Source organism: Ailuropoda melanoleuca, chromosome 6, assembly GCF_002007445.2.
Source record: "Ailuropoda melanoleuca isolate Jingjing chromosome 6, ASM200744v2, whole genome shotgun sequence".
NCBI classification, from domain to species: Eukaryota; Metazoa; Chordata; class Mammalia; order Carnivora; family Ursidae; genus Ailuropoda; species Ailuropoda melanoleuca.
The window spans coordinates 18,480,132-18,507,605 of NC_048223.1; the positions used below are offsets into that span (position 1 = coordinate 18,480,132).

Here is a 27,474-nt window from a genome sequence, read left to right on the forward strand (position 1 = left end):
AATACCCAAGCCAATGAGTGAGAGCCATGGCCCTAGAAAATTCAAGGTTTCCAATGGGAAAGGAGCAGTCCTTAGTGAAGTGCTGAAAGACAATACTCCTTAAGGGCAATGCTCCAGAGGCTATTCAAGTTGTTTGGTCTGGTCCTCTATCTTAGAGACACCTAGTTCATAGAGTCACGTAGTGCTCAGCCAGGGCTGAGCCTGCTCAATGGGGAGAAACAAGGTGGGACAGGGAACAGACCACGGCCTATCACCCTGCCCTGCAAGGGGTTAAATGATGGGAAGCAGTCAGAGGAATCCCATGTGAAAGTGTGAGTGTGTGTGTGTGTGTGTGTGTGTGAGTGTGTGTAAGAGCATGAGTGTGTATGAGAGAGTGTGTGTGTGTGAGTGTGTGTGTATGTGTGAGTGTGTTTAAGAGCATGAGTGTGTATGAGAGAGTGTGTCTGTGTGTGGGAGAGAGAGTGTGTGTGTACGCGTGTGAGTGTGTTTAAGAGCATGAGTGTGTATGAGAGAGAGAGTGTGTGTCTGTGTGTGTGTAAGAGCATGAGTGTGTATGAGAGAGAGTGTGTGTCTGTGTGTGTGTGAGTGTGTAAGAGCATGAGTGTGTATGAGAGAGTGTGTCTGTGTGTGTGAGAGTGTGTGTGTATGTGTGTGAGTGTGTTTAAGAGCATGAGTGTGTATGAGAGAGAGTGTGTGTATGTGTGTGTGTGTGTGTGTGTATGTGTGTGTGTGTGTGTGTGTGTGTGTGTGTATGTGGTGAGGAGCAGCAGGGGGACCAAGATGCCTCCAGCCCACAAAGAGCCTTCTTTTGGTCTCATGCCCCAGGGAAACTCTCCAGCCCTCCTACTGCACACTTCTCAGCATGACAGAGTCCTGAAACGGCTGACATGAGTCTTAGCGTCACACTTGAGAAGCAAGAGCTCTGGGATTAGAGAATTCAGAGACTTTTGCTTCTCAATATAAGTTACTTTCCACAACACCAAGAATTTGAATGAACTTCCAAAATGACCTTAGACACCCCAGACCCGGAGGAACACGGAGGCGCAGGAGTAATAAAGAAGGATGAGGTAAGCTAGGGCTTATAAGTAACCTAGGTTTGCTTGGTGAGGGTGAAGCCGCAGTTAGCTTTTGAAGACTTGGATAGTAGTTTATTCGTTGACCTCGCGTTTTGCAGTCAACAGTCTTTGTGGACAATTCCACCAGCTCTGTTTGCCTTTTGAAACCCAACTGCCTGACCCCCTGGAGCTTAGAAAGGCTTAAGAGAGAATCAACCTTGAACTTGCCTGAGAGTTAAAACTCAATTTGCAAGAGAGAATGATGGTGTAAGCAGACACTGCCAACTCCTTCCAAGTCAAACAGGGCAGTGTTGCTATTTTGCTTTAAGTGTATTCCAAGAACTCCAGACACATCTGTAGGTATGAAACCCAAAGTTAAATATAAAACTGTTTGGGTTTTTTAAATCACCATTTTGAGTCACTAGACTGCATTTACTCCCTAGTTCAGCTGTAGTTAAGCAGCTGCTATCCTCTTCTTCTCTATCCAAAAGGCACTCAGAGTATCTCGTGATTCATCACTTAGGTGTCTGGTTAAAATAGAAGGAAAAGGAGATCTCAGACAGGAAAAGATAGCATTGGATATTTGGGGTGATACACTCACTAACCGTGAGCTTTGCATAGGACTCTGAGCTTCCAGCAAGACAGAGCAGATAGAGAAACTTGATAAATTCTAGAGTTCTCATTTTCTGGTCAAAAGTAATGTACAGTTTTGTCAGGAAGAACACAGCTCAAAGATCTAGGACCAGCTAGTAGTATGGATTCTCGGATGCAACTTTCTTTCTTGTCCTGTTGAGATTACTAAGATGGCAGGAATTTGATGGGATTCTTCAGGATTCAGCCGCACGGCTTCCCTGGCTCTTGACTCTGAAATTCCACAAAATGCTTTGCCAGTAGCTAAATCCATCCCATCTGCTCAGTTTACTCCACAGTAAGTGGGGACTCGGGATGGGGGCTGGGTGTCCTCCTTTCTTCCTTGATCTTGTTTCTCAATTTTCTTAGATCTAGTCAGGATGCCAGAAGTAATGGGGACCCAGAGGAATTAAATTTCATTTACCTTCCAGAGGGAACAATGTGAAAAGGACAGGAAAATCATATTGGGATCCTTGCTCTAAATATAAACCCATGACTCCTCATGCCAATGTCAGTCACTTAAGAACAGATAATTGAGTCCTAGGACCAGCCTGGTCCCTCCATGCAGCCTGGGCTACTCCAGCCTGGCCATCTCTGAGATGGAAGGAATAGAGATGGAAATCGATAGAAGTGGAAACACAGCGTGGCTGGCATCTCTCCGCCAGGAATCTCTCTTCTCTTAGAGTGACACCTTCCAGCACCCCCTGAGTTCAGGCCTGATCCATCTCATGGCATAGATTTTAACTTATTTTATTCTAGAGAGAAAGAGAGAGTGCACGCGAAGGCGAGCAGGGGGGAAGGGGACTGGCACAGGGAAAGGGAGAGAGAGAGAATTTTAAGCAGGCTCCAGGGTCAGCATGGAGCCCAATGCAGCGCTTGATCTCACAATCGACCCTGAGATCATGACCCGAGCCAAAATCAAGAGTCAGAGACTTATCCGACTGAGCCACTTAGGTGCACATGGCATAGATTTGAGAAGTAACAGTCACGAGAAGCCAGAAAAAAATGTGACTAAGATATTGGCTAGGTGGAGATCAGCTCCTGGTACTCCTGAGTGATGACCTGTTTAGTTAAAAGGTGAGGTTTCTGACCTGTACCATTTTCCCACATCACTCTCTTTGAGGTCATATCCCAGGCTGTGCAAACAAAACAAAACAAACAACAGCAGCAAAAAAGGGGTAAAATCCAATTACCAACAGCATCAGTAAATGAGCAGGCAGACAAGCCTAGACTTAGGACTTTGGTTTGCTAGTAGGTGCCGCGTGTCCACATCCACGTGCATTTACACCAGGGACACTGGGGAGCTTGGTGGTCCCGACTCCTCAAGCCAATCGAGTTGTCTGGTATAGGAAGGCACAAGAGCCAGACCCTAGAGCAGGGGCCCATGAACCCTCTGAAATTGTGCGTAATATTTTGGATATGTGCATATGATTATTTTCCTGAAGAGGAGTCCATAGTTTTCCCCTGGTTCTCAAAGGGATCAAAGGCCCCGAAAGAAGTCAAGAGCCATGGTCCTAGAATGTTCCAGCTGAGAAAGGTGTTTGTGGGAAGTGGTTCAAACTCCCATTTTACAACCAAGGAAACTGAGGCCCAGAGACATGCAGCAGAGCTGAGCCTAGAGCCCCACTCTCCTGTCTTTGAGTACTGTCAACAGAGGTTTCTCAAAAAAGAAAGAGGCAAGCATGCTCTTACTTAAATGGGCCCTAATTCCTTATGGAAAAACATATTTTCTAGAACAGTGCTGTCTAATAGAAATAAAATAAGCCATGTATATAATTTAAACATTTCTAATAGTCATACTACAAAACAAAAAGAAACAGATGCAATTAATTTTAATAATATATTTTAGTAAGCCCACTATATTCAAAATGTTATCATTCCAACATGTAATCGATGTAAAAATTACTAAGATGTCTACATCTTTTTTCCATGCTAAGTCTTCTAAATCCAGTGTGTTTTTTATACTTATACCACATCTCGATTCAGGACCATATTTTAAGTGCCCGCTAGCCACATGTGGCTACTGGCTGCCATATTAGGCAGTGCGAGTGTAGAGTCCATTTCTATCCCCCAGCAAGTGAATGGTTTCTACCCCTCATGTGATTCCACAATTCCTTCCAGGAGCCGAATGGTGTCTCCAGTCATAGATGTGATCGACTGGAAGACGTTCCAATACTACCCCTCCAAGGACCTGCAGCGTGGGGTGTTGGACTGGAAGCTGGATTTCCACTGGGAGCCTTTGCCAGAGCGAGAAAGAAAGGCCCTCCAGTCCCCCATCAGCCCCATCAGGTGAGGCTCCTCATACAGCCTGCTTCTCCTTTGCTTCCTCGGGAAGGACTCAGTAGCCAAACAGCTTGGGATCGAATCCTGGCCCCACCAGTTTTCTAGCAAGTTACCTAATCTGTGCCTCAGTTTCCTCATCAGTGAATTGAGGGTAACAGGGTTGTTGTGAAGACTGAAAGAGTCACTACATGAAAAGCACAGAGAGAGTGCCAGGCACTCAACCTTCAGTATTATTATTGTTATATTCTTACGTGAATGGAGTCCAGCTTAAGCTCTTTTAGGTGGCTTCTTCAGTGGACGACCCTGTGTGGGGCAGTGAGAGAACCCAAGCTGGGATCTTGACCTAACTCTGCCTCCCAGGTAGCACTGGAATTTCCCTGACTTCAGGTATTTTCTTGCTAGAAAGGAAGGATTCAGTCAGGTGAATGCTAAGACACCCTAATTCTCAAAATATATCAAATTTTATGGGTTGCTTGCTTGCTTTGGTGTTGGGGCATGTTTGGGTTTTGGACAATTTTTCTATTTAAGAAGATGTTCTAGATATCTTCTTTTGAATAAAAAACCACCCAAACTTAGTGCTGTAGAACAACAGTTTTATTAAGCTCACAGATTCTGTGGGTCAGGAATTATGAAAGAGATCCCCGGCATTGGTGGTCTCTGTTCCATGGTATCCAGGGTGGCGGGAAATGGCTCAAGATGGCAGCAGGGGTAGGGGAGGTGGCCCTGAGGCTCGTTGAATGTCTGAAGGTTGATGCCGGCCATCAGCTGGGACCTCCACGGGAACTCCACCCACTCCCTCCATCAGGCCACTGCACCTGGGGCTTGTTACGCCATGACGCTGGGTTCTGAGACTAAGTATCCCAAGACGGCTAGGTGAAACAAGCTGTATCTCTCCCCCTTTACAAGAACAATTTGTTAACGTGAATTTCACATACCACATATGAGCCATTTAAAATTGAACAATCCCGTAGCAAGTAGCGCACCCACCACCTCAACCTAGTGCCAAAACATTTCCATCACTCTAAAGTAGAATCCCGTACCTGTTAAGTGGTGCTTCCCACCCTCTCCTCCCCCCAGCACCCGGCAACTACTGTCTGTCTCTATGCATTGGTCTATTCTGGATGTTTCATATAAATGGAATCATACGATGTGTGACCTTTCGTGTCTGGCTTCTTTCACTCAGTATAATGTTTTAGAGGACGTATCTCCTTCTCTCACCAAGCCTCAGAAGTCACCCAGGATCACTTCCAACAAAATCACAGGCCCACCCAGTTTTATGGGAAGGAGACATAGACCCCACGCCTCAAGGAAAGCAATGTCAATGTCACATTGTAAGAAGAGCCTGTGGGACAAGGGATCGCGTGGTGTTCACCTCTGGGCGGTTGACCTCCATTAGCCATGGCCCATCTCCCTCATACACTCTCCAACACCTACCAATTACCCAGCTGGCTTCTGAGTGCCTAGTACAGGGACACGGAATGAAGACATTAGGCACAAACAAGTCTTCCAACGGTCTGCCCAAGGAAGTATGACTGTAACAGAAGTTTGATAAGCCACAAGCTTAGAAGTGCAAAAAAAAAATTGTCTTTATTTTCTAATAACTGGACTTTGGTCATTTCTATCTTGACCCCTCTTTCTACCCAACAGCAGAAAATTTCCATGCAAATTAGTCAAATTTCATGACAGCTTAGTGATCTCATTTTTAAATCTACCATCCAGGCGTGTTGCCTCTCCCTGTCTCCCTGAAGTTGATTGTGAGCTCCAGGTTTCTGATGGGGTGGGGGGTGGGGAGAGAGCGCCCCACCTTGGGCTCAAGCTGTCCTGCATCAGTGTTCACCACAATGCGCTTTCACTGGTCATAGCCTCTGGCCAGAGGTTGGCACCCCTGGCCCCCAGTGGCCTGCACTCTCCCCTTGGTATGTGCCGAAGTCCCACCTCTGGAATATGGGAAGAAAAAGCCTGACTGTTTCCCTTTGTGCAGGCCTGGTGCTACCTGCCTTAGGGTATATTATGCTAGCCAAGGCCTTCTTTCCAAAGGTCTCTTCTAGAGGCACTCAAGCCAGAGGGGAGGGGAGCCTCGGGTGCAGCCCTGTGGCCCTCCCTTTAGGAGGTTAAAAGGGCCCAGGCAACCATAGCTCTCTTCTTATAAAATACTGGGATTTTTGACATGGTTGCTTGGCTCTGGTCTTGCAATTAAAAGCACCGAGGTCTATTTGGGCCCGTAGCCCACTACCTCAGCCACTGGAACTCCCGCATGGTAAGCCTTCCTGATACGCCCAGGGTTCTGAACTGCCGTCTGTTCCATCTTCTCCCTGCCCAGGAGCCCCGTGGTGCCCAGTGGGGTTGTGGCCATCGACAGACATTACTTCCAAAACACTGGAGCCTATGACCCTCTCATGTCCCTGCAAGGTGGCGAAAACCTCGAGCTTTCTCTCAAGGTATGTCCTGGACCAAGGGAGGAGCCCAGGTGGGTTTTGTGTAGTAGTGGGTAAGGTCCCAGCTTGGAGGCAGCCATTAAATGCCCCTGGTCAGGTCTAAGATTTATAAGAAGATACTTCGAGAGAGATACCACATTCACATTTTATTACCGTGTATCATTATATTGTTCTATTTTATTATTAGTTGTTGTTAATCTCCTACTGTGCCTAATTTATAAATTAAACTTTATCACAGATATGTATGTATGTATATATGTATGTATAAGGAAAAACGTAGTATATATAAGGTCCAGAACTATCTGTGATTTCAGGCATCTACTGGAGGTCTTGAACATATCCCCCACGGATAAGAGGGAACTACTATAGCTCCAAAAAATAAGGATTTGCCCTAAAAATTTGGCGCCTTTGGACACCACACAACTTCTTGAACCTCGGAATCTGATCAGACACCACCACCCTCGTTTCCCATTCCATGTCGATTTTAACACTATACTTGCTTTTTCATCACAGCAACCACTGAGAACCCAACAGAGATGTACATTATCAAAAGTGCAGCCATCTAATGTTAAAATCATGAATTACCTCAAGCTTGTAGTTTGCAGAAATACCCTGCATGGCCTTTATAGGTGGTTGGGGCACCCTGAGGGTACCTTGGCATACAGTTTGGGAACTCCATCTTTGGTGTGTTTCAGTTCATATGCTGCCTATGCTAGGAACGTTTTCCTTTTTCTCTTTATCCCCAAGGATGAAATGAAAGGCTTCCTATCAAATGAATTCCAGGCACTTGGGAGTAGGCAGGAGCGTTAGTGGAGAACAGTGAGAACCCTCCTGAAGAAGGAAAGACTGACTATGTTTAAGGAAAGCTTGCTTTGATCTCCACATAAATGGTTCTGGTGCCTTTGCAGCAGGGGACGTCAAGAGCTTCTAGAAATTCTCTGACCACTAGGACCCCTTTTTTCCTGAGGAAGCGGCTTTGGGGAACAGGGATGCTAAGCCACATGGCCACATCTCTAAAAGCGCTAAACATATGGGCGTGCTTCAGGGGCAGGGCACGTTCAGGGAGTCGCATGGATGTGGCCCCCTTACTCCACTGGTTCTGTCCCGGGACAAGTGGACGCATCCTTCCCACCCCGTCACTCCCCTGCCCAGAACTCCCAGATCTGGAAGCTATGGCACTCTGAGGACTAGAATTCTCTTTCCCATTTTGTGCTCCTGATTTCTTGTGCATTTTGCCAGCCCCTGTCAGGGTCCCTGATATCCCATGAACTTGGAGTGGTGTTCAGATGTTTATTTTCTCCTTTTCCGGCAGGTCTGGCTCTGTGGTGGCTCTGTTGAAATCCTCCCCTGCTCTCGGGTGGGGCATATTTACCGGAATCAGGAAACCCACTCCCCCCTTGATCAGGAGGCCACTCTGAGGAACAAGGTTCGCGTTGCTGAGACTTGGCTGGGCTCCTTCAAAGAAACCTTCTACAGGCACAGCCCAGAGGCCTTCTCCTTGAGCAAGGTAAGGACAGAGCCTGGCAGGGGCTTCTGGACCTGACACCAGGCCACCAGCAGGAGGGTGGGCCAGGGAGGGCCTCTCCCTCTAGCCTGGAGGGGAAAATAAAAGCTTCCTGCTTGTGCTTGCCTTCAGTTCCCCTCTCAAGTGGCCCCTCTACTAGGCTGGGGTGCCCATCTCTCCCGAGCGTCTCTCCCAAGCATCAGGGCATCCCAGAGGGTCTCGGCCTGGAGCCCCCTGATGTCTGTGGGATGACATCTATGGGATGTGGCATAGGACACACTGGGGCAGAGGACAGATTGGGCGGGTAATAAGCAGTAACAGGTTTCAGAGGGCCGTTTCATCCTGGGCAAGTGCTCAAGGCTATGAAATTATCCAAGACATGAAACAAATGAAAGTATAAAAATAAACATAAAAGATCTAAAACAAGCCACAGAAAAATTAAAAATTTGAACATTTAGTTAAGTGTCCACGAGCAGTGCATTTTCAACTGCTGTTCAGCCCCATTCTTGTGGCGTGACACATAAATACTATTCAACATGAGACGCCGGTTCCCATTAATGTTTGCTATGCAGGGAGTAGGGGCTCCAAAGGTAAGATTTCCGTGACCCACAAAGGTCTTGGGACAACTCCCACAAGCCCCTCACCGGCCTGCCCTGCTGGGTGTGCTCTATTCTCTGATTCACAAATCTCCCCATCTGTTCATCTGATGACTTTCACAAGGACAATGGCACCTCCTACTGGTAAATGAGATGAGAAGACCTTTTTTTTTTTTTCCTTTTGAACATTCCCATTAATTAATTCGTGTTTTGGAAATGTCCTATTGCCGACGTCAATGTCAAGATTTTAATATCACCGCCTCCCTGAAGGTGGAGGCATTTACTTTGTGCATTCGCTTTAAATTTAGATAATTAAAAATTAATTTCGCTCTACAATTTCTATCCTTCCATCCCCTCTCCCACCCCATCCCAAAACCCTCACATGGATTTTGAGATACAGAAATTCTGGGCACCCAAAAGACAAGGCCGGGGTTTCTCTGGTGGAAAAGTTGACATTCTCTTGTTTTTTCCTCTCAGGCAAGGTTGTACAGAAGGGCAAGTTCACTGTCAGCATCCCTCCTCATTTGAGGTCAGACAAGGGCTGGGTAGATTTGCCAGTTTGTTTCATTATCAAGAAAGGTGAAGGTGATGGAATATGCATGAAGGAATGTTCTTGCTCTAGGAGCAAAGTCCAGCCCTACAGAATGGCTGGCAAGGTCTCAAGTGAACATTCAGAATGCCAAGAAACTATAAAAAAACTTAGACTAATTTCCTTAGAGGAAAGAGTAATAAATGTCTTTGGTTTAATGGTAGCTACATATGCTGAATAAACAAGACATTACTGTCTCAGAGAAGTTGTTCTCAAACTTCCCGCAGATAAAACTCAGCAGGAGAGATGGTTGAAATGCAGATACCAGGGGTGCTGCCCCAACCTACTGAACCACAGTTTCTGGTGTCGGGCCTAGGAACATGCATTTTTAACAAGGTCCCTGGGCATTTTTGAGGCAGGTGCTCATGATCACAGTTTGAGAAGCGTGCCGAGAGCATTTCAGTATGGCGTATTCAGACCTTACTCCTCCCAACATTTCCATCTGAGGAGTAAAAGAAGGAGGAAGCCGAATCAAATCAAACTCTCTCACTTCATACAGCCTGTTAGCCCAGTGTCTAGTTGCCAGCCTAGAGGCCAGGAAGCTGGAACTCTGAAATGGACTTCTTGTTCCAGCCCTCTCTCCTTTCCTCTCCTCACCCCAGGAAATACTCTCTCTCTCTCTTTTATTAAGTAGGCTCCATGCCCACCATGGAGCCCAGCGTGGGGCTTGAACTCATGACCCTGAGATCAAGACTTGAGCTGAGATCAAGAGTTGGACGCTTGGGGCGCCTGGGTGGCGCAGTCATTAAGCGTCTGCCTTCCACTCAGGGCGTGATCCCGGCGTTCTGTGATCGAGTCCCACATCGGGCTCCTCCGCTGGGAGCCTGCTTCTTCCTCTCCCACTCCCCCTGCTGTGTTCCCTCTCTTGCTGGCTGTCTCTCTGTCACATAAATAAATAAAATCTTAAAAAAAAAAAAAGAGTTGGACGCTTAACCAACTGAGCCACCCAGTTGCTCCCCTCTCTCTCTCTTTTGTTTTTGTTTTTGATCTTTCCAACCACTTCTTAGCACCCCTGTCTTCCCTAAAATATGCAGGACTTAGTACCAAATGTATGGGTAGGTTTCCTTATATCTTATCAGTACAGCCAAATACATAAATTTATACTAAAGTGTTAAGGACTTACCTGATATCCATCCCAGGACAAGTGTATTATAAAGGAAAATCTTAAGGAAAGGGGATAGTGTTGCCCAAAGGCATGATTCATTAATGGAGGAGACTGGGCACTTAGAGGGGAAGAAAAGTAAACTTGCTGTGTCCCCACCACATCCCACAATTTCCCAGCTTATTTCATCTCAGTGGCCTTTGGGTCAGTTCCTGCCTCCATAAGGCTCATTATAGTGCTGCACCATGCCAGCCTAGGTGCAAAGCCCCACTGTTTGCTGGCTTCCACAGAAAAGTTCTTAAAGCACAGGTATAATGGTCTCTGTCACCTGAAGATGTAAGGGATTGTGGGGAGGGAGTGACCTCACAACCAGGTTGCTGGTTCCACAACTCTCTGTAGGAAACATTCATCTTATTCTGTCCCTTTTAAAACTCTTCTCCCAACACATGACCTTCCCCCTTGTCTGCAGCCCTGGGGAATCCTGGCCTTGGTCCCCTCTGTCTGTCCCATTCCTTCTGCCACCTCTGTTCCTCCCCCACATGCGAATGGTGGTGAACAGCAGGCTTTCCCTGTCTCACTGCCCATGTCTTTCTCCTTCCTCAGGCTGAGAAGCCAGACTTCACAGAACGCCTGCAGCTGCAAAGGAGGCTGGGTTGTCGGATGTTCCACTGGTTTCTGGCCAACATCTACCCTGAGCTGTACCCATCTGAATGCAGGCCCAGGTTCTCTGGAAAGGCAAGGCATGACCCAGGGAAGATGAGGAGGAAGGGAAGGCGGGGGACAGCTTCCCAAGACAGAAACCGATGTTCAGGAGTTTGACCATGACCCTGGCCACAGAGTCCTAAGTTCAGTGGGGCCTCAGAGGCTTTCACGCCTATCCTGAGGGAGGTGACTGGGTTGCCGTGAAACCAGTTTCAGGGCCCTTCATCATGACAGGTGTGCCCTGCGTCCTGTCCCTTGGGATTAGAGGCTTCAGCTTGACCTTGCTCATTGCTGTGGTCTGAACCTGACTCCTTGAGCTACACTGCAGAGAAAGGGGAGGAATGGCGCCTGACAGACGTGTCTTTACAATGGATGGCGGGGTTCACTTCTGTATGGGTGTCCACTTTCAGCTCCACAACACTGGACTGGGCTTCTGTGTCGACTGCCAGGCCGAAGGGGACATCCTGGGCTGCGCCATGATGCTAGCTCCTTGCAGTGACAGCCGGCAGCAACAGGTGGGTAGTCAGAGGCCTCCGCGTCACAGCCAGGGCAGACCTGAGAATGGTCTTTCCGGGGATGGTCCTCACTTCCCTTTGGGGCACCTCCTTTCAGTGGTCCCATGTCCCCCACTCCGCTGACCCATCCGGCTCTGCCCCACCCCCAGGCACAAGCACAAACACGGACCATCATTAGAGAACACAAGCATCTGAGCCTGAGGGAAATGGAGACTCTCTGGCTGATGCTTTCATCGAATAGATGAGGAAACTGAGGCTCAGAGAGTGACTAGCCCAAGGGTTGCAAGCTCAGATATGCCCAGGGTCAGGCAGGGAAAGGAGGTGAGCACAGGGAGCTGAGTAGAGGCTGCTGGGCCTAGGGAGCCCAAGCCCATCTGAAAGCACAGCAGCACCCGTCCCCCAGCCTCCACAAATGTCTTCTCTTCTGTATGAAAGGGGACCCAATATTATGAGACCACCCCCAAATTTTAAAAGATATTTGAAATCCAGGGTTTATGGAAAATCTCCCCATTTAAATTAAACATCTATAATCAGAGAGCAAAGAAAACCACCGTGTGCATGCACATTTCCACCAGGATGCCACCTGAAACATCTGGACCAGCCAGAGATCCTCAGCCAACTAGGACCAGAGACAGGGAAAGTGGGTCACCCAAGTGGGCAGTATAGACACGGAAGCACTGAGGAGGCCAGGGGAGCCCAGAAAGTGTTCTCCACTTGCAGTGATGCCTCAAACCCACGACCTGTCGTTACATTCTTGACTCTGTCCTCTGATTCTGAGGCCTCCCAAGCAGATGTGTTGTGGTTTTCAGAAGCTTAATGTGGCTCTATGGGAGCCAGACTGCACAAAGGGGGGACCTTTAGGGCACCACGGGAGCCTGGCGTGCCTGTGTCTGTCTGTGTGGTTGTCTCCGTATGCGTGTGCATACGCGCGTGCATGTGTTTGTGTGTCTGTGTGAAGCGGAGAAGGAGGGCTGGATTTGGAGCAGACAGGCCTTGTGGCCACAGATGACCATCTGCTCCAGTTGCCAGAGGAGAGCTGACACACAGAGGAGTCATTGGCTCCTAGGTTCAGAGCATTGGCCTCATTCAGAACATTTCCTGTGCACGGAGCAATTTGGTCGGTGAAATTCCTCCCATAGGGAGGAAGTCTTCCCCTCCATGGTCAGAAGGAAGGCAGAGAGTACAAATGCCCCTCAGGAGCAGAAGGGCACAGCACAGAAGCTCTTCCCAGATGCCAGGGCTGGTGGGGCCCCTCCCCGGAATATAGTGCTCTGATGACTTGCTTGGGGAAGGACCAAGAGGCAGCAGTGAAGACAAACTGCGCCACTTTCCCCTGAGGCCCCACTCTGCAGCACGGCTGGACCTGGCTGCACCCGACAAGGTTGGGGTGCCCTGGCGACAGCAAAAGCTCATGGCCCAAAGGGCAGCCGAAGAGAGATCTAAACATGCCCGGCAGGCACCCTGCCCGCAGGGAGACACCCCTCCTGGAGCCAGAGTTCTGGTTCTTGGGTATAGATGGCTCACCACAGGCAGACAGCTGAAATCAACACTGAGAAATCCAAGTGCTGCCTGCTTAAAATCTAGGCCTACTAAGGACGGCTCAGTCCAGTGGCTTGTCCATTCCCTGCCCGTGGTTCTTAACCTTTTTAGGTTATATCTGGTGGTTTCCCTGTGGGGGCAGGATCAACCCTTGACCCCAAATTTGGTTCCAATCTGGAGACTGATGACTCCACACATGCAACAAGAGAGAATGGAAAGCATCATGATTCACACAATGAGACTTTCCAGGGGAGAGCAGGACAGGCTCCCAGGCAGGCTGGCGACTGGCTTGAGACAGCAAGAAGGGGCAACGGCCTTTGGCTCTTATGTGGTCGGGAGATGGGCCAGATGAGTGTTCCCAAGCTCTGGCTGGGCTTACCTGGTTTGAACTTCCTACCAGCACCAAAGAAGAAAGCACTGGGCTTTCTTATGAGCCTGTCCCGAAGTACAGCAAGGGGATTTAAGGTGAAGGGATGGGGCTTGAAAGCTCAGAGGTCAGACATCAGACATGGAGTCATTCTTTATTACAGGTCACATAGTTCCTTTAAGAAGGTGATGAATTCTAAGGACCCTTTCCCAGAAAAAAAAACCCCAAAACTAAAAACACATATAAGCATATCTGCACAAAATTTTAACAATTTCCAGGGTTCATGGATCCCTTGAAGCCCCTATGGTCCATGGGACTCTAAAACCCCTGGTTCGTAATTCCCAGAAGCTAAAGAAAGGAGTCAAAGGGTAGCACCATGTCTCCTCCAGCAGCACCCCAGGGGTTGGTAAACTTCACGCCCTCTATTATCTGAGGAGAGAAGTCACTGAGTCCGGGGAAGGCTCTAGATGCAGCAGGGTCATTCCAGCACCCGTGTAGGCTGGAATCAGGAAGGTCTCTTTGTATCTTAGGGTATAGATTCTCTTCAAAATTTCCATCATGGAATAACTTCCCAAGGTGGTGGGAAGCCTCAGTGATGCTGGCTGAGGGTTGATGGGTCCACTCTTTTCACAACTTGGATGAGCCCAGAAAGCCTAGTTTACCCCCAAATCTCTTTCAGCCTGTGACAGTGGCCTTTGCATTAAGGCCTCTATTAAAAACAAACAACAAAGTACAAATTGCTACAGATATTGATCAAACGAGTCAGGTGAGGCCCCAAGAGTTTGGGGCAAATGCCAGAACATATCTTAGAGGGTCTGGAGTCCAGCCCTGCAGGGAGGACCCGTGAGGCTGGGCTTGGCAGTGGGGGGCCTTGGGATCCTGGGGGAAGGCCTACACCTGGAGGGCACATGGGGAAGCAGGTGCTCAGGATCCATGTGGCCTCTTTCAGCTTTGCCCTTTATCAGTATTCCAGAATACACCAAAAGGCATTCACACCTGGCACAGGGGAGGAGGACATATATATAAAGTGCTAAGTGAGGAAGCCATGTAATGTGGTAGAAACAGCTCACCACTTTCTAGCTGTATGATATCAGAAGACTTCTTAACCCCTCCGAGTCTTAGTTTTCTCCTCCTCTAGCTGGGAATAATGCAGTCTCCTGCACACCAACAGAATGTTAGCTTTTGTGGGTTTTCTGATTCTTGGTGAGAGGAGGGGACAAGCAAGGACTTCTATATGTAGCAAAATCATGAACTAGATAAGCAGAAAGCCCTTCTCCTAAAACACCTAGATATGCCATATAAAAATTAAGAAGAAACATATAACTAACTGAATTTGTAACAAAGGGAAATCTCCAGGGGCCAAAAATCAAGAGGCAACTGAAAATAGAGCCATAGGGCATTGGCCAAGCTATCCTACCTGAGGTGAGGGAACCTGGGGAATCCAGAGGCATTAGTTACATGCAGGAGTAATTAATGAGAGCCCACCTTCAGCCTGTGACAGATGAGAAGTTGGAAATGAGACAAATATAAAGTCAACTTTGACCTAAGAGTAGCCTATCTGCCAAAACTTTGACTAGAAAAATCCACCCACTGCCACAGGAAGATGGCAAGGAAACTTGTCTGTCTCCAAAGGGTCTTCGTATAGGAGAAAGTTACTTAAAAAAAATTTTTTTAACCACAAACCTGCATCTAATATGGGTTTAGGGTTCAAATTTATGTGTGGTATAGGAATCCTCAAGCAGGACTCGCTACCTAATTTATGGGGCCCGTGCAAAATGAAAATGTGGGGTCCATCATTCCACAATTGTTAAGAATTTCAAGATAGTAACAATAGACCATTAACCAAGTATATTAAACCAAAAACATTAATCCCTTCTAGGCATGAGACCCTACATGAATGCACAGATCACATGCCCATGAAGCCAACTCTGTCTCCCAGCCACAAAATTAATATAAAAATTCCTTCAGGTTGCACCTGGCAGGAGCAGAAAGTGGTTTTGTAAGAATGTGCTCTCTATCTGGGCCACACAGGCTTCCTACAGTTAAAGACCCTCTACAAAGATATGCACAATCCAATACTACAAAACACGGGAGGAATAAATGACCATGAGTAAGAGTCAGCAGATGCAACAGACAGCAGGAGAATTAGTTACAGGCCAGGTCAGATCTCTCCAGAAAGAGATCACCTTGGGCCTCAAGAGTGTTCCTTATCTTCTTCTCCAGTGCACTCACACAGTACTGCACACAGCATTCTTTATGGCCTCAACTATGATGCAGTAAATAGAATAATGGAGAAAGATTCCAGAACACATATACGAATGCAACAGCAGGTGCATGTGCAGATTTCAGAGGCTAGGTCTAGTCCAGCATTGTACGTGTAGATTTGACTATGAGATATGGTATTGTTGACCCTCATAGACTCTAGACCTCAGCCCTATTGTAAGATCTCCTTCCTTCATCTCCAGCTTTGGAGAAGATCTCCTTCTAGCTATGCTAACAACCATTCCCCCTGTCCCAGCACCTGACGCACACTGGCAGGAAGCAGATCCACTTTGGCAACCCACAGCACCTGTGCTTTGATGTCAGGCAAGAGAAGGTGATTCTTCAGAACTGCACAGAGGAAGGCCCTGCCATCCATCAACAACACTGGGACTTCCAAGAAGTAAGTAATCTGTTCAGGAAGGGTTCAATAGTGCCTCCAGCTGGGACGGTGACCCAAGAGATCAAGTATTACCATACAGGCCAATGCCCCTGCTGTTGAACTTAGTGACTTTACATTAAGGCCTCAGGAAGAAGTAAAGCCAACCTTGCAGCAAGGCTGGACCGCCAGCACCTTGAAGTATACTGATTTGCCACATCTCTGTAAAGCTCTGACCATGATCATGGCAGAGAGAGGAGACAGCCCCTTTTTGAAGCTTTTTAGCTCAGGTCACCAGTAAGACCATGGAGCATGTTACAGAAGCAGTCAACCATCTCACTGATGTGGTTTTAGGAGCAATAGAAAGGCTCTTCTTTCTCTACTTGGTGACAAGTGAGCCTAAGACTCGGGGCCCACACATGCTCAAAGACATCTTGGAAACCAAGTTAAGGTCCTTCATGAATGATCATAAAGGATCATTCTAACTAAGTCCTGTGGATAAGATACATTTTTAAAAGAGCATTTTAAAATAATAAGGAAAATAGTAGTAAGATTCACCTAGTATAATTCAGGCATTAAAAACTAAGACTTTAAAATTTAAAGTTTTATCGTTCAGCCATAAAAAGGAATGAAGTACTATTCATAGTAGCACTATTTACATAGCCAACCCAAGCATTCAATGATGGATGAATGGAAAAACAAAATGTGGCCTATATATAATGGAATATTATTCAGCCTTCAAAGGAAAGGAAATTCTGTCACATGCCAGAGCATGGATGAACCTGGAGGACATCACACGAAGTGAAATAAATGTGTCACAAAGGCACAAATACTGTACGATTCCACCCATAGAATGTATCTAAAGTAGTCAAATTCATAGAAACAGAAAGTAAAATAGTGGTTACCAGGAGTGGGGGGAGGGAAGAGTTGTTTAACAGGGACACAGTTTCAGTTTTGAAAGATGAAAAAGTTCTGAATATGTTTCACAACAATGTGAATATACTTAACGCTACTAAACTTTACCCTTAAAAATGGTTAAGATAGTAACTTGTGTGTTATCTGTTTTTACTACAATGAAAAGAGAAAAAAAATTAGGTACTATTTATGATGACTCTTGAAGATATCATGCAAAGTGAAAGCAGCCAATCACAAAAGGCCATATAGTATATGACTTCATTTATAGGAAATGTCCAGAATAGACAAATCATTAATACAGAAAGCAAATCTGTGATTTCCAGGAACTAGAAGGAGGGAGGGACAAGAAGTGATTGTTAATGGATAGTGGGTTTCTTTTTACAATGAGGGCTGCATACACTCTGTGAGTATACTAAAAGCCATCAAGCTGTCTACTTGTAAAGAGTGAACATTATGGTGTGTGACTTTTATCTCAAAACAAACAAACAAACAAACAAACAAATGGACATTATCAGCCTTGTTGGTGAAAATGTTAAACTTTTCAAAAAGAAATCAATTTTTTTTTTGTTGAAAAAGGGATGGCTAGATTCAATATTAAATCCAGTGAATTTTGAGCGGGAAGCAGCTATCCTCCTCCAACCATGACTGACCTGGGCCCTCTGTGCATCCTTGAGCTTTTACTCTCTACTGCAACCTGGTGGCAAAAGTGCTAAGTTGCAGGATTCGCTGGGGGGCAGAGATCAAACTAAATCGTCTCGACAGCAAAAATGTCCAAGTACAGTGATAACAGTGAATGTCACCAGTATTGTATAAAGACTGAACATGCTCTATATAGTGGCAGGCTACTATCCAGAGCTCTCTAAGAAATAGTACAATTATACAATCTCAATACAGATAATTTAATTAGTGACCTCAAGGTTCCAAACAATATTTATATTTAGGGCTACCTAAACTATAGTTTATATTAACCAACATGGTACAGTTCCTTACCAGGCCAGTTCACACCACCTTGATAATTCTCATAATGATTAGCACAAAGCTTAGAGATATCCTTCTTTGCTGACTGATTGCAGGGAACTGACTGGTTTTCATTTCTTTTTCTTTTTTTTTCCTTTTTTCCCCCTCTCTTCTCAGAATGGAATGATTGTCCACATTCTTTCTGGGAAATGCATGGAAGCTGTGGTGCAAGAAAGCAGTAAAGATTTGTACTTGCGTCAGTGTGATGGAAAAGCCAGCCAGCTGTGGCGATTTGACAACATCGTCAGTGTGGATAAATGAGGAATGCCCATATCAGAGGGAAGAGAGAAGTTTAGCCATCACAGTTCGGCCCCCAGAGAACTAAGACAGCATGTATATTTCACGAAGCAGATCCTTTTGTGTTTGTACTTCCGGTGATAGTAGAGAAGAAAGCTCTGTGAATGAATATAGAAAGTCTTTCCTCCTTGCACCTTATTGCATTGACTGCAGGCTGTTTTAGGAAAAGAAAAAAAGGATTCATCGTCTCATTGTCTTCATCACTGGTAGATGGTCATTATGTAGTACAGAAGATTGTTGTTTTTTTTTCTCCATTGAGCACTTGATAATTGCTTTTATCTCTGATAAAGGAAAGAGGCATGGACAGTCTCGGGCAACACCTCCAAGGATACAGAAATCCAATCGATAATTTTTTGCAAATGGCCATACCTGCATCATCTGTGTAGCCAACCATGAAAATTGAAGTGTGACAAGGTTGTAAGGCCTAAAATCTCCAAAACTTTGGATTAAGCTCATTAGGACAAATTCCATATTCACTGGCTGAGCCATAGCTCAGAAGAAGGAAGGGAAGCCTGTGAGCAAAGAGTTGGGTTGAAGAGAGATGGAAGAGCTTTGACCCAATTTTCCAGCTCAGTCTGGCAGCTGGAAAGAGCCAGCAGACCTGGAATAGGATGTTTTCATGTAAATGAGAATTTCCTCCCTACTTTCTACCTCCATTCCCCCTGCCCTAGCCCTTCTTTACCTTGGTTAACCCCAACCAGAATCTCATGCAATGTATTTCTCTTTAGTCATTGGTATTGGACGGGTCAGCTCAGACTGAGTGTTCCCAATAACAAAGTGTACACAGTTGAGAAAGTCTCCTGATGCCCTGTTACAGGGTTTGCATTGACTGGATCAGAAATAGCAACCTCTGCAAAGAGGCAAGCCTTCCAGAAGGGAAATGCCTGCATTTGAGCCAAAATTCATATGAAAGGAACCAGAGTTGGGTATTAATGTCCATTAGGGCTGACATGGCCATCTCTGAGCTTGGGACCCCCAAACGTGCCTGAGGGTTGAATGTTCACAACTGGGGGAGGAACATGCCTCCACTAGAGCAGAGCCAGTGCTAGCAAGAGCTGAATGGCCCTCCTTGCTGTGACCTGGCCTACCTAGTTTTGCCATAAGGAGCTGTTGAGTGGGGTTGGTTCTCCTGTTAAGAAGACACCATTTATGCCTATTTCTCCTCCAAGTGGAGTTCAGTCTCCATATGGTCAGCTTAGAAACCTCCCTTAAAGATACTGATCTCCTCTGGGCTATCTCAGAATTCAGTGTGTTTCAAATAAAAACTAGGTAGGAAGTAAGGGTTTCTAAACAATGCCTATCATAATTATGTATTCTTTTTCCACCAGCTTAAGTCAATGGCCCACTGCATTTCTCCTTCCTCAAAATGCACTCCGGATTTGCGCTGTCTACAGTAGCCATTAGCTGCATGTGGCTATTTAAATGTAAATTCATTAAAACTTAAAAAAAAATTAAAACTCAGTTCTTCAGTTGTACTGGTCACATTTCTAGTGCTTAATAGCTGCCCGTGCCTAGTGGCTACTGTATTGGAGAGCACAGATATAGAACATTCTATGCCTGCAAATAGTTCTATTGGATAGTGCTTATCTGGACAGATTCATCACCCCATTGAGAGAAGAGATTTTAGCCACTGTTTTCTTCCTTCAGACATGTCTATATTTAAAACAAATTCACCCAACATCCTAAGGCTGAGATGGAGCTAAAAATTCTCAGATGGCAACCGTGTAAACGGTATTAATAGTTGCAACTAAAAATTAAACAAACCTCTATTTTTTAAAATGAACTTAATTATTGGCATTGTGAGTATTTGAAGTTGCTGGAATAAATTAATATAATTAAATAAAGGGCTGAATTCAATTGTCTAAGTTGTGTTTGACAGTAATTAACAAAAGGACCCAGATGGCTTATTACTTATTTGGTTGAACAAAGCAAGAATGTGGGGTTCCTTATTTCCTTAACCATCCCCATGATTTATTACTTTATTGTAGAAACGGCTATCAACTCAGTCCCTAGCTGTTACTTACAGATCCTTAATTTAAACAAAACAGATGTCTCCATTTAGTCCTAAAAGGAATTCAACCTTCTCATAGTGTAACCAAGTGTTCAAATTCTGTTCTCTATGGACTGTGCTTTGGTTTTATCCACAATGATTATTTTAAAAGTAGGGAAACCTGGCAGTTGGAAGATTTGATTCCCAAGAGTTTGATCTTCACTTTTATGATTGGACTTTATTGTTCAGGAGTAGAAGCAAGAGATAGGTGGAACATCTTGACAGTGTTCAGGTTGCTGGTGAGATAGATGGAACATCTTGGTAGTACTCGGGTTGCTGTTTCTAGTTTGCTCTTGAGTTCTTGCTGGATCCCTGTCCTCAGAGTCCATGAGACATCCCACAGTATTTTGATTTAATCCAGTGCTCCTCAAATTTCACTGTGCTCACAGATCATATGGGGATTGTGTTAAAATGCAGATTCTGATTTGGTAGGTCTGGGGTGGGACCTGAGATTCTGCATTCCTCAGGAGCTGTGAGGGGATGCTGATGCTGATCTGTGGACCACTCTCTGAGTAGTGAACATTTAACTATTCCAGGAGTCTTCTGTTGCTACTTGGAACTAGAAGAGTGCCTACTGGACCAGTTCTTGGACTATTCTTTGCTTCTCACGGATCTCTTTTTGAATCCACATGGCAGGATGGTTTGATCCTGTATGGTGTAGGACAACACACCTTGTTCAGTGTAATTCCTTTTCCTCTCTTCCATCAACACTTTTCCTCTTTCTCATTCTGTTTACTAGTTTTACTCTTTTGACCAGGAGAGTTCTTTATCTTTTATGCTGTTTTTCTGTTTGGCCTGTGGTTATGTTGTGATCGCCTCACTTCTCTTACCTTGTCCTCAGCTTCCCTCTTTTTCTCATCTCTGAACAAAGCTGCTTTTCCAGCATCGATGGTCTTGGTCTTATGACAGCTTTTCTCTCACTCTCCCTTTCCTCCCTCTGGCCCTCTATGCCCTTCCATCATGAAGTCCAACTGACCAATCTTAATGGAGTAAACACCATCAGTTTCTCCAAAGATTTTTGGAGCACTGAACACATTAACTAATTGCTGGATTTTTTAGTTCTTCTCAGCCCTAGCTTCTCTCCTAGAAGAATCCAGAATATGAAGGAGTAGAAATGCCACTTCACATGGACGTGAGATTGTGGGCTACTGAGGGTCTACTGCTTGTCATGGGAATACAGCCCTTGTCTTGAGAAGGCAGCTGGGGTCTGGCAGGCAAGTAGCCCTATATAGAAGATCTACAGAAAGGAAGCTTAGGGGACCCTTGGGAGATGGGCCAGGACCTGTGACCTCTGAAAATAGCCACATCTAATAGCCAGACATAGGATTAGATGATCAGAAAACAAATCCTGCCAAAGCCCAATCCTTAAGTCACACAATAAACGTAAACCACAACTAACTAAGAAGGAGACGCCAAATTCACCCTTTGACATCGGAGTCTCTGGTGGGGACACAGAGTATTCTGGCCCCGCCTACCTCCCTCTGGTCTTACAGCTTCAGGGAGCTCCTGAAGAACTTCCAAATGTCAGTATCTGCATTTCTTTGCCTGAGGCTTTTTCCTAATGCTGAAGAAAGCCACTTTATGGTGTGGGGCAGGCCAGAAAGTCACCCCCAAGGAGCAGCCCTCAACCAATGACTGCCAAGAGTACAGATACCTCAGTTCCCTCACCACTCCAGTAGGATCATGCTGAGGTGCAGATTCCACACCATTTCCAAGAACCTACTGTGGGATTACACTCTAATCATCCACAGTGGTAGCTGGCTTGATAATACATCTTTAATTGGCTACCTCCCCCCCCACACACACACACACTGGTGCTTCCCAAACTCACCTTCCAGGTAAACCACTCGCACTCAAATCTTTATTTCAGTGTCTCCTAATGGGAAACCCACCTTCAGATACATGGCCTGGCCCTCCAAAACTTCCAGCTATGGGAGTTATTCTGCTCATCAAATGCCACTCTTGTTGAGTAGTCCCACCATAGACCAGATGCCCCACTCCCGAGCTGAACTTATTCCACTGAACTGCAAGACCAGATGTGGACCTCTAGGCATCTGTGTCTCAGGAAGGGAGAGACTGAGGAAGGAGCAACATGCACAGTCCTTATTCCACATATATCAATAATATTAGACATCCTATGGGTATTAAGGAGAGCACATATTGCATGGTGCACTGGGTATTATACGCAAATAATGAATCATGGAACACTATATCAAAAACTAAGGATGTACTGTATGGTGACTAACATAATAAAAAATTATTATTTAAAAAAATAATAATATCAGACATCCTTCCTCCCTGGGGAAGAATGAGTGAGGGGGTAGAGAGAGGTCACAAGTATTCCACTAACTGATATCCCTCCTTGTAGAAACCTGAAGACTAGGGAAGCCTAGGCTCCCCCTGAATCACACCCCCCCACACACACACACACACACGGAATGTTCCCTTTCATGTTCTAGCTATTGTCCAGTAACTGGTACACACCAGTGTAAGCGGATGTGCAGGTATACCATGTAAATTAGGAGCAGAGAGCATGGTTGTTCTCCACGATAAAATGAGAGGGATTCAGATATAAGGTGGGTGTTGAGGAAGAGATGGGCCAGACAATATGGTCAAGTCCTGAAGAGCAAGATGATCCAGGAGGTATTTCCAGTGGGGGCAGGAGGGGTTGCCAGAGGGATTTTCAGAGTTAGGTGACTAGTCCTCACTACAAAGGTGTTTCCTTATTTTCACCAGAAACTTTTGGCCAAGACTTACATACTTCTTTGTGTGCTGTATTGGAGGGTGGAAATCAAGGAACAGGGCTGAGCTCCCTGTCCAGGACAGAGAGGGAAAAGAGAGCCTTTGCAGGGGTAGATACCAGTGAGACTAGGCATTCAGTAGAAGCGGGGTAACATTGGTGTAGTGAAGAGCTAACACAAGTTCTTGCTGCCACATAATGTCATTAAGGATAAATTCACTGAGGCAAGAGAACATGTTAAAATTATATTAGACTATGGACTAGAGCAGGGGTCAGCAAACGTTTTCTATACAGAGTGAGGCAGTACATATTTTTGGTTTTGTGGTCCTACGGTCTCTGTCGCAGCTATGCACATCCGCCACTGTAACACAAAAGCAGCCACGGACAATAAAAAACAAATGAGTATGGCTGTGCTCCAATCGAACTTAATTTTCAAAAACAGAATTGGCCCACAACCCGAGTTTGCCACCCCCAGGAGTAGAGTTTTTGACCCAGCTGCAGAAGGAGACAGATTACATATTTAAAAAAAACAGAAAAATATTACCAAAGAAATTGTAAGTATGCTTGAAAAAAATAAAAATAAAGTATTTCTGTACTATAAATAAGAAAAAAGCAAAGAAAAACAAAACACTATATAGCACGTTCTCCAACTATATGGAGGAAACAATATATAGCATGTCTCCAGTGTAAGCAGACTTCAAACCTTTTAAGAAAGAAATAGGAAAAAAACAAACAAACGTCTTTTTCTTAATCAAAATATAAAACACTGACACTCAGCCCATAACCTTCTTTCCTCTGGGGACATACAGATTCCAAAGGCTTCTGTCGTCACCGGAGGTTAGGCAGAACAAGCCTTCTTAGTGAGACCGCAGGCTGCAGTCAGAACAGCAACATGGGAGGAAGGGCTGCTAAGAAGCATTTTAGCCACATCAGTGGGATTAAATTGTGCTAATAGATAAAATTTGTCACTGTACTTTCCATTATTGTGGTGAAGCCACTCACAGAGGGCAATGCACACCCTCCCTCTGTGGTCACAATTCTCTTGCAATTGGGATTTAAAGACAATCAGATACAAGCTCTTGTGTGGGCAAGAGCAATAACCCCTGTGTATTTATATAAACTCCCGTCCCTGACATCCAAGTTCACCAGGCTTCAAAACATGAACAGCAAAAGTCAAGTGGAGCAAAGGGATTTCCAAACACTTGACTTGAGACCAGGGGTGTACCAGGCCAGCAAACCTCACTCTGTGCTCCTGAGCCAGCACAGGCCCAGAAGACGTGCTTAAAGGCCAGACCCAGGGGTGCCTCTTGCCTGTTATAATCTATGTTTGGGGCTGCTGGCCCATCGTGCACCTTCGAGTATCAGTTTTGGCACGTCCAAGGCTGGCTCCAGATAAAACAAAAAGCCTGGGGGTGCCTCCCCCACCCCATTGTCACGGACAGGGCCCGAGCTGTCCAACCACATCTCTACCTTACAACCTATTGCTTTATTCTCCACCCTGCTGGTCCAACCTGTCATTGCCCAGTGAGCCTTCACATGCACAGGGGACAGATAGCTCCATAGCTCAGGTTACCCAGATGGAAGCCATAGTTGAGGCCTGTTGACTTCTATTTTGGCGAGATCCTGTTTTATCCCCCATGTTGGTCAAATGCTTAAAGTAATGGAAGGATGAGAAACCCCTGTTCTTACTATTCACTGGGAACATCATTTTCTTCTTCAGTCAACTCTTTGAGAATACCCTTGACCACTCTCCATGGGAGGCCTTCCCACCTAGCTCTAGGAAGTGGGTTGGTTTGCATGATGGTAGAGCCACCACTGTCTCCCTAAAGTTCCAGCTCTGTGCCCAGCAGTGACATCCTTTCACATATTTGATCGGACAATGGCCCTCCCAGCTGGTCAGGTGGGCCTCCAGAATCTTTCTACAAGCCATCTGCCACTTCCTTGCAAAGCTTCCCCACCCAGCTGGCCGTAACCTTGCAGGTGGTATCCTGATGGAAACATGATACAGGTTGCCTTGAGATGACTCCTGTCCTTTGTTGTTATTCAGTATGGCTCATGGTGGAATTATATTCCAGACTAAGCAAATAAGCATTTTTTTACAGCAAAGAGCCATGATCCATACTTCCTGTTTCCCCCCTTACCATTACCACAGGGCTGGAGTCTTGACTCCGTGGATTATATTACGGAGAAGAAAAATCCAGGAGTTGCGGTATAGAAGAACAAAATTTCAAGAGTTGGGAGAAAAATCAGGTATGAAAAACTCTGGATACCAGATGGGCAATAGTAAGGCCTCTGTGAACAAATACAGGTACCCATCATCAGAAATAATGGTAATAACCACAGGTGTTAAGCCTGCGCTAAGCTCTTTATTTACATTATTTCTTCTTATATTCCAAATAGGCCAATGAAGTAAGTACCATTATTATCCTATCTTACGTTATCCCATTCTATAGTTGAGAAAAGTGAGGCTTACGTGGATAATTTTCCCAAGGCCATACAACTAGAAAGTGATGCAGCTGGACCAGAGGTTCATCTGGTTTCAAGGCCTTGACTTTTGACCTACACATTTTACTGCCTCCCAGTACTTGTGAGTAAAGAAAATGAAGTAAAGCAGTGACCTTCCAAATGGAAGGAGGTGAAAATAAGGGCCAAGGTGCTTTGGGACCTGCCAAAATTAGATGTTTCAGTCTGAATGAGTACAGGTGCAAGTAACTGAATAACCAGCTCCCGGGGACTGAAGAAATCAAGACCTTCAGTCATTTCGCATGCCCAATCCAAAGGCAGCTAGTTCCATATTTGGTGCAATGACTCACACACACCATCTAGGACCCAGGCTCTTCTTAACCTTCCATTTACCGTTCCCCTGGCTTTTGATTCTGATATCTATCTCTTTGTCGTTACAAGCTGGCCACCATGACACCAAACACCACTACACCAAACATCCTTGCCCCAATATCCCAAATAGAAAGGAAGAGAGGCAGCAGAAGGAAGCTCCTCTCGAACGTCTTTATTTCTATTCTTCCCCAGAGGTCCCCCTGCTTCCCAGCCGACTTCTCCTTCTGTCTCATTGGTCAGAACTGTGACACATGGTCACCTTTGGCAGCACAAGAGTCGGGGAAAACGACCAGGAAGGTATCTCAGCAAAGTGGGAATAGGCAGGGCACAGTGCCACCTGGAACCTAACCCGGGTCTGCAAGTAGAGAAGATGGGAAGTTGCTTGATGGATAGCCAGTAACAGTGTCAAATGTATTTGGGGGATGTATTTGTATATCCCCCAATTCTGTATGTGGGGGATGATGACTCTCTCAAGCAAGAGTGGGCTCAGTTTCTTTTCTTTTCTTCCTTTTTTTTTTTTATCATTATGAGTTGAAAATGGCAGGATGCTGAGACAAAGACCTATGAAGTTTTGTGCGCCCAACCCTGAGGTATTATCCGATCAACTCCTGCCCTGCCCAAAGTCGGAATCTTCAATTGCCCCAGACCCAGCTCAGTTTAATCATGCTACAGGCTTCAGAATACTACAGCATAAGGGTGACTGCCATCTGGGTAGTACCCTCTACCACCACAATTGGTCAAACATTCTACGAAGTAAAAGTGTTTCGATCTCTTTTATTACACACCTTTTTGAAAAAAGCTGGGGCCCCAAAGTATCATCCAAAAAAGCCTTTTTACTTTATTTCTGTCTCCAAGAGGCAGGTTTCTATTTACTTTTTAAAAGAAACATGAAAAGCAAGTATGCATGGCTTATAAAAATGAGAGGAGGATCTTCCCATGGGACCTAGTGTGGTTTTCTTCCTTTATTGTATATCATATGGGAGTATATGATACAGGAAGATGCCTTAGGAATTTTGCTTAAAACGAGTTACAGCTTGTTAACTCCATCTGTTTCCCATGAGCGGGAAAGCTATTATGTGATCATGTCGGGGGCCTCTGGATTTTCTCAAGGCTTTTCCGTGAGGTGGGGGCTTAACCCAAAATCCCCCAACCCTTTGGTTCTAATCTTTTCTCTCTTAATCCAGTCAGTAACCACAGCATCTGGCTGATACCCATGAGTGCTGAGTTGGAAAAGTTAAAATCTTTCTGTGCTGTGAAAGCAAAGCAATGCAGTGAAAAGCCCAGAAATTTCAATGGCTTGGCTTTAGGTTTACAGAGCACAAAGTTAAGTGTCTGAGTGATGTGTTTACTACTATAAACCCAGATTATAATGCTCTTTCCAGAGTGAATTCTAGACTCTTAGGGTCACTTTCCAAACTAAAAAACTATAAATATTCCTTGAATATCTACTATGTACCAAGAACATTTCCAGGTCCTTGTCCTATGTGTTTTCTGAACCATTAGCTCTGATGATCTTGATGAATCATCCATGAATCAGAAAAATTGCAAAATACCATCTTCACTGCATATTATGTCAGCACAGACTCAGAGTTGCATATGTACTCTTCAGTTTCTGGGAAGGCAGAGAGATTTCATAAACAATTCCAGGAAAGGAAGCAAATGTGC

General features: G+C 45.5%; 1 protein-coding gene across 3 annotated transcripts in view; it reads left to right on the forward strand.

The window, feature by feature from the left end:
• GALNT15 (polypeptide N-acetylgalactosaminyltransferase 15) overlaps positions 1 to 20,061 on the forward strand; it is a 48,078-nt gene extending 28,017 nt beyond the window's left edge. For all 3 annotated transcript variants that reach the window (XM_002915352.4, XM_019795436.2, XM_019795435.2), the window contains 7 exons: positions 3,807 to 3,974; positions 6,289 to 6,406; positions 7,716 to 7,910; positions 10,798 to 10,929; positions 11,307 to 11,411; positions 15,836 to 15,979; positions 18,005 to 20,061. In XM_002915352.4, coding sequence (XP_002915398.1) covers positions 3,807 to 3,974; positions 6,289 to 6,406; positions 7,716 to 7,910; positions 10,798 to 10,929; positions 11,307 to 11,411; positions 15,836 to 15,979; positions 18,005 to 18,148 — 1,006 coding nt within the window. In that variant the 3' untranslated portion in view covers positions 18,149 to 20,061. The remainder of the gene's footprint in view (positions 1 to 3,806; positions 3,975 to 6,288; positions 6,407 to 7,715; positions 7,911 to 10,797; positions 10,930 to 11,306; positions 11,412 to 15,835; positions 15,980 to 18,004) is intronic.
• Positions 20,062 to 27,474: the final 7,413 nt, after the last annotated feature.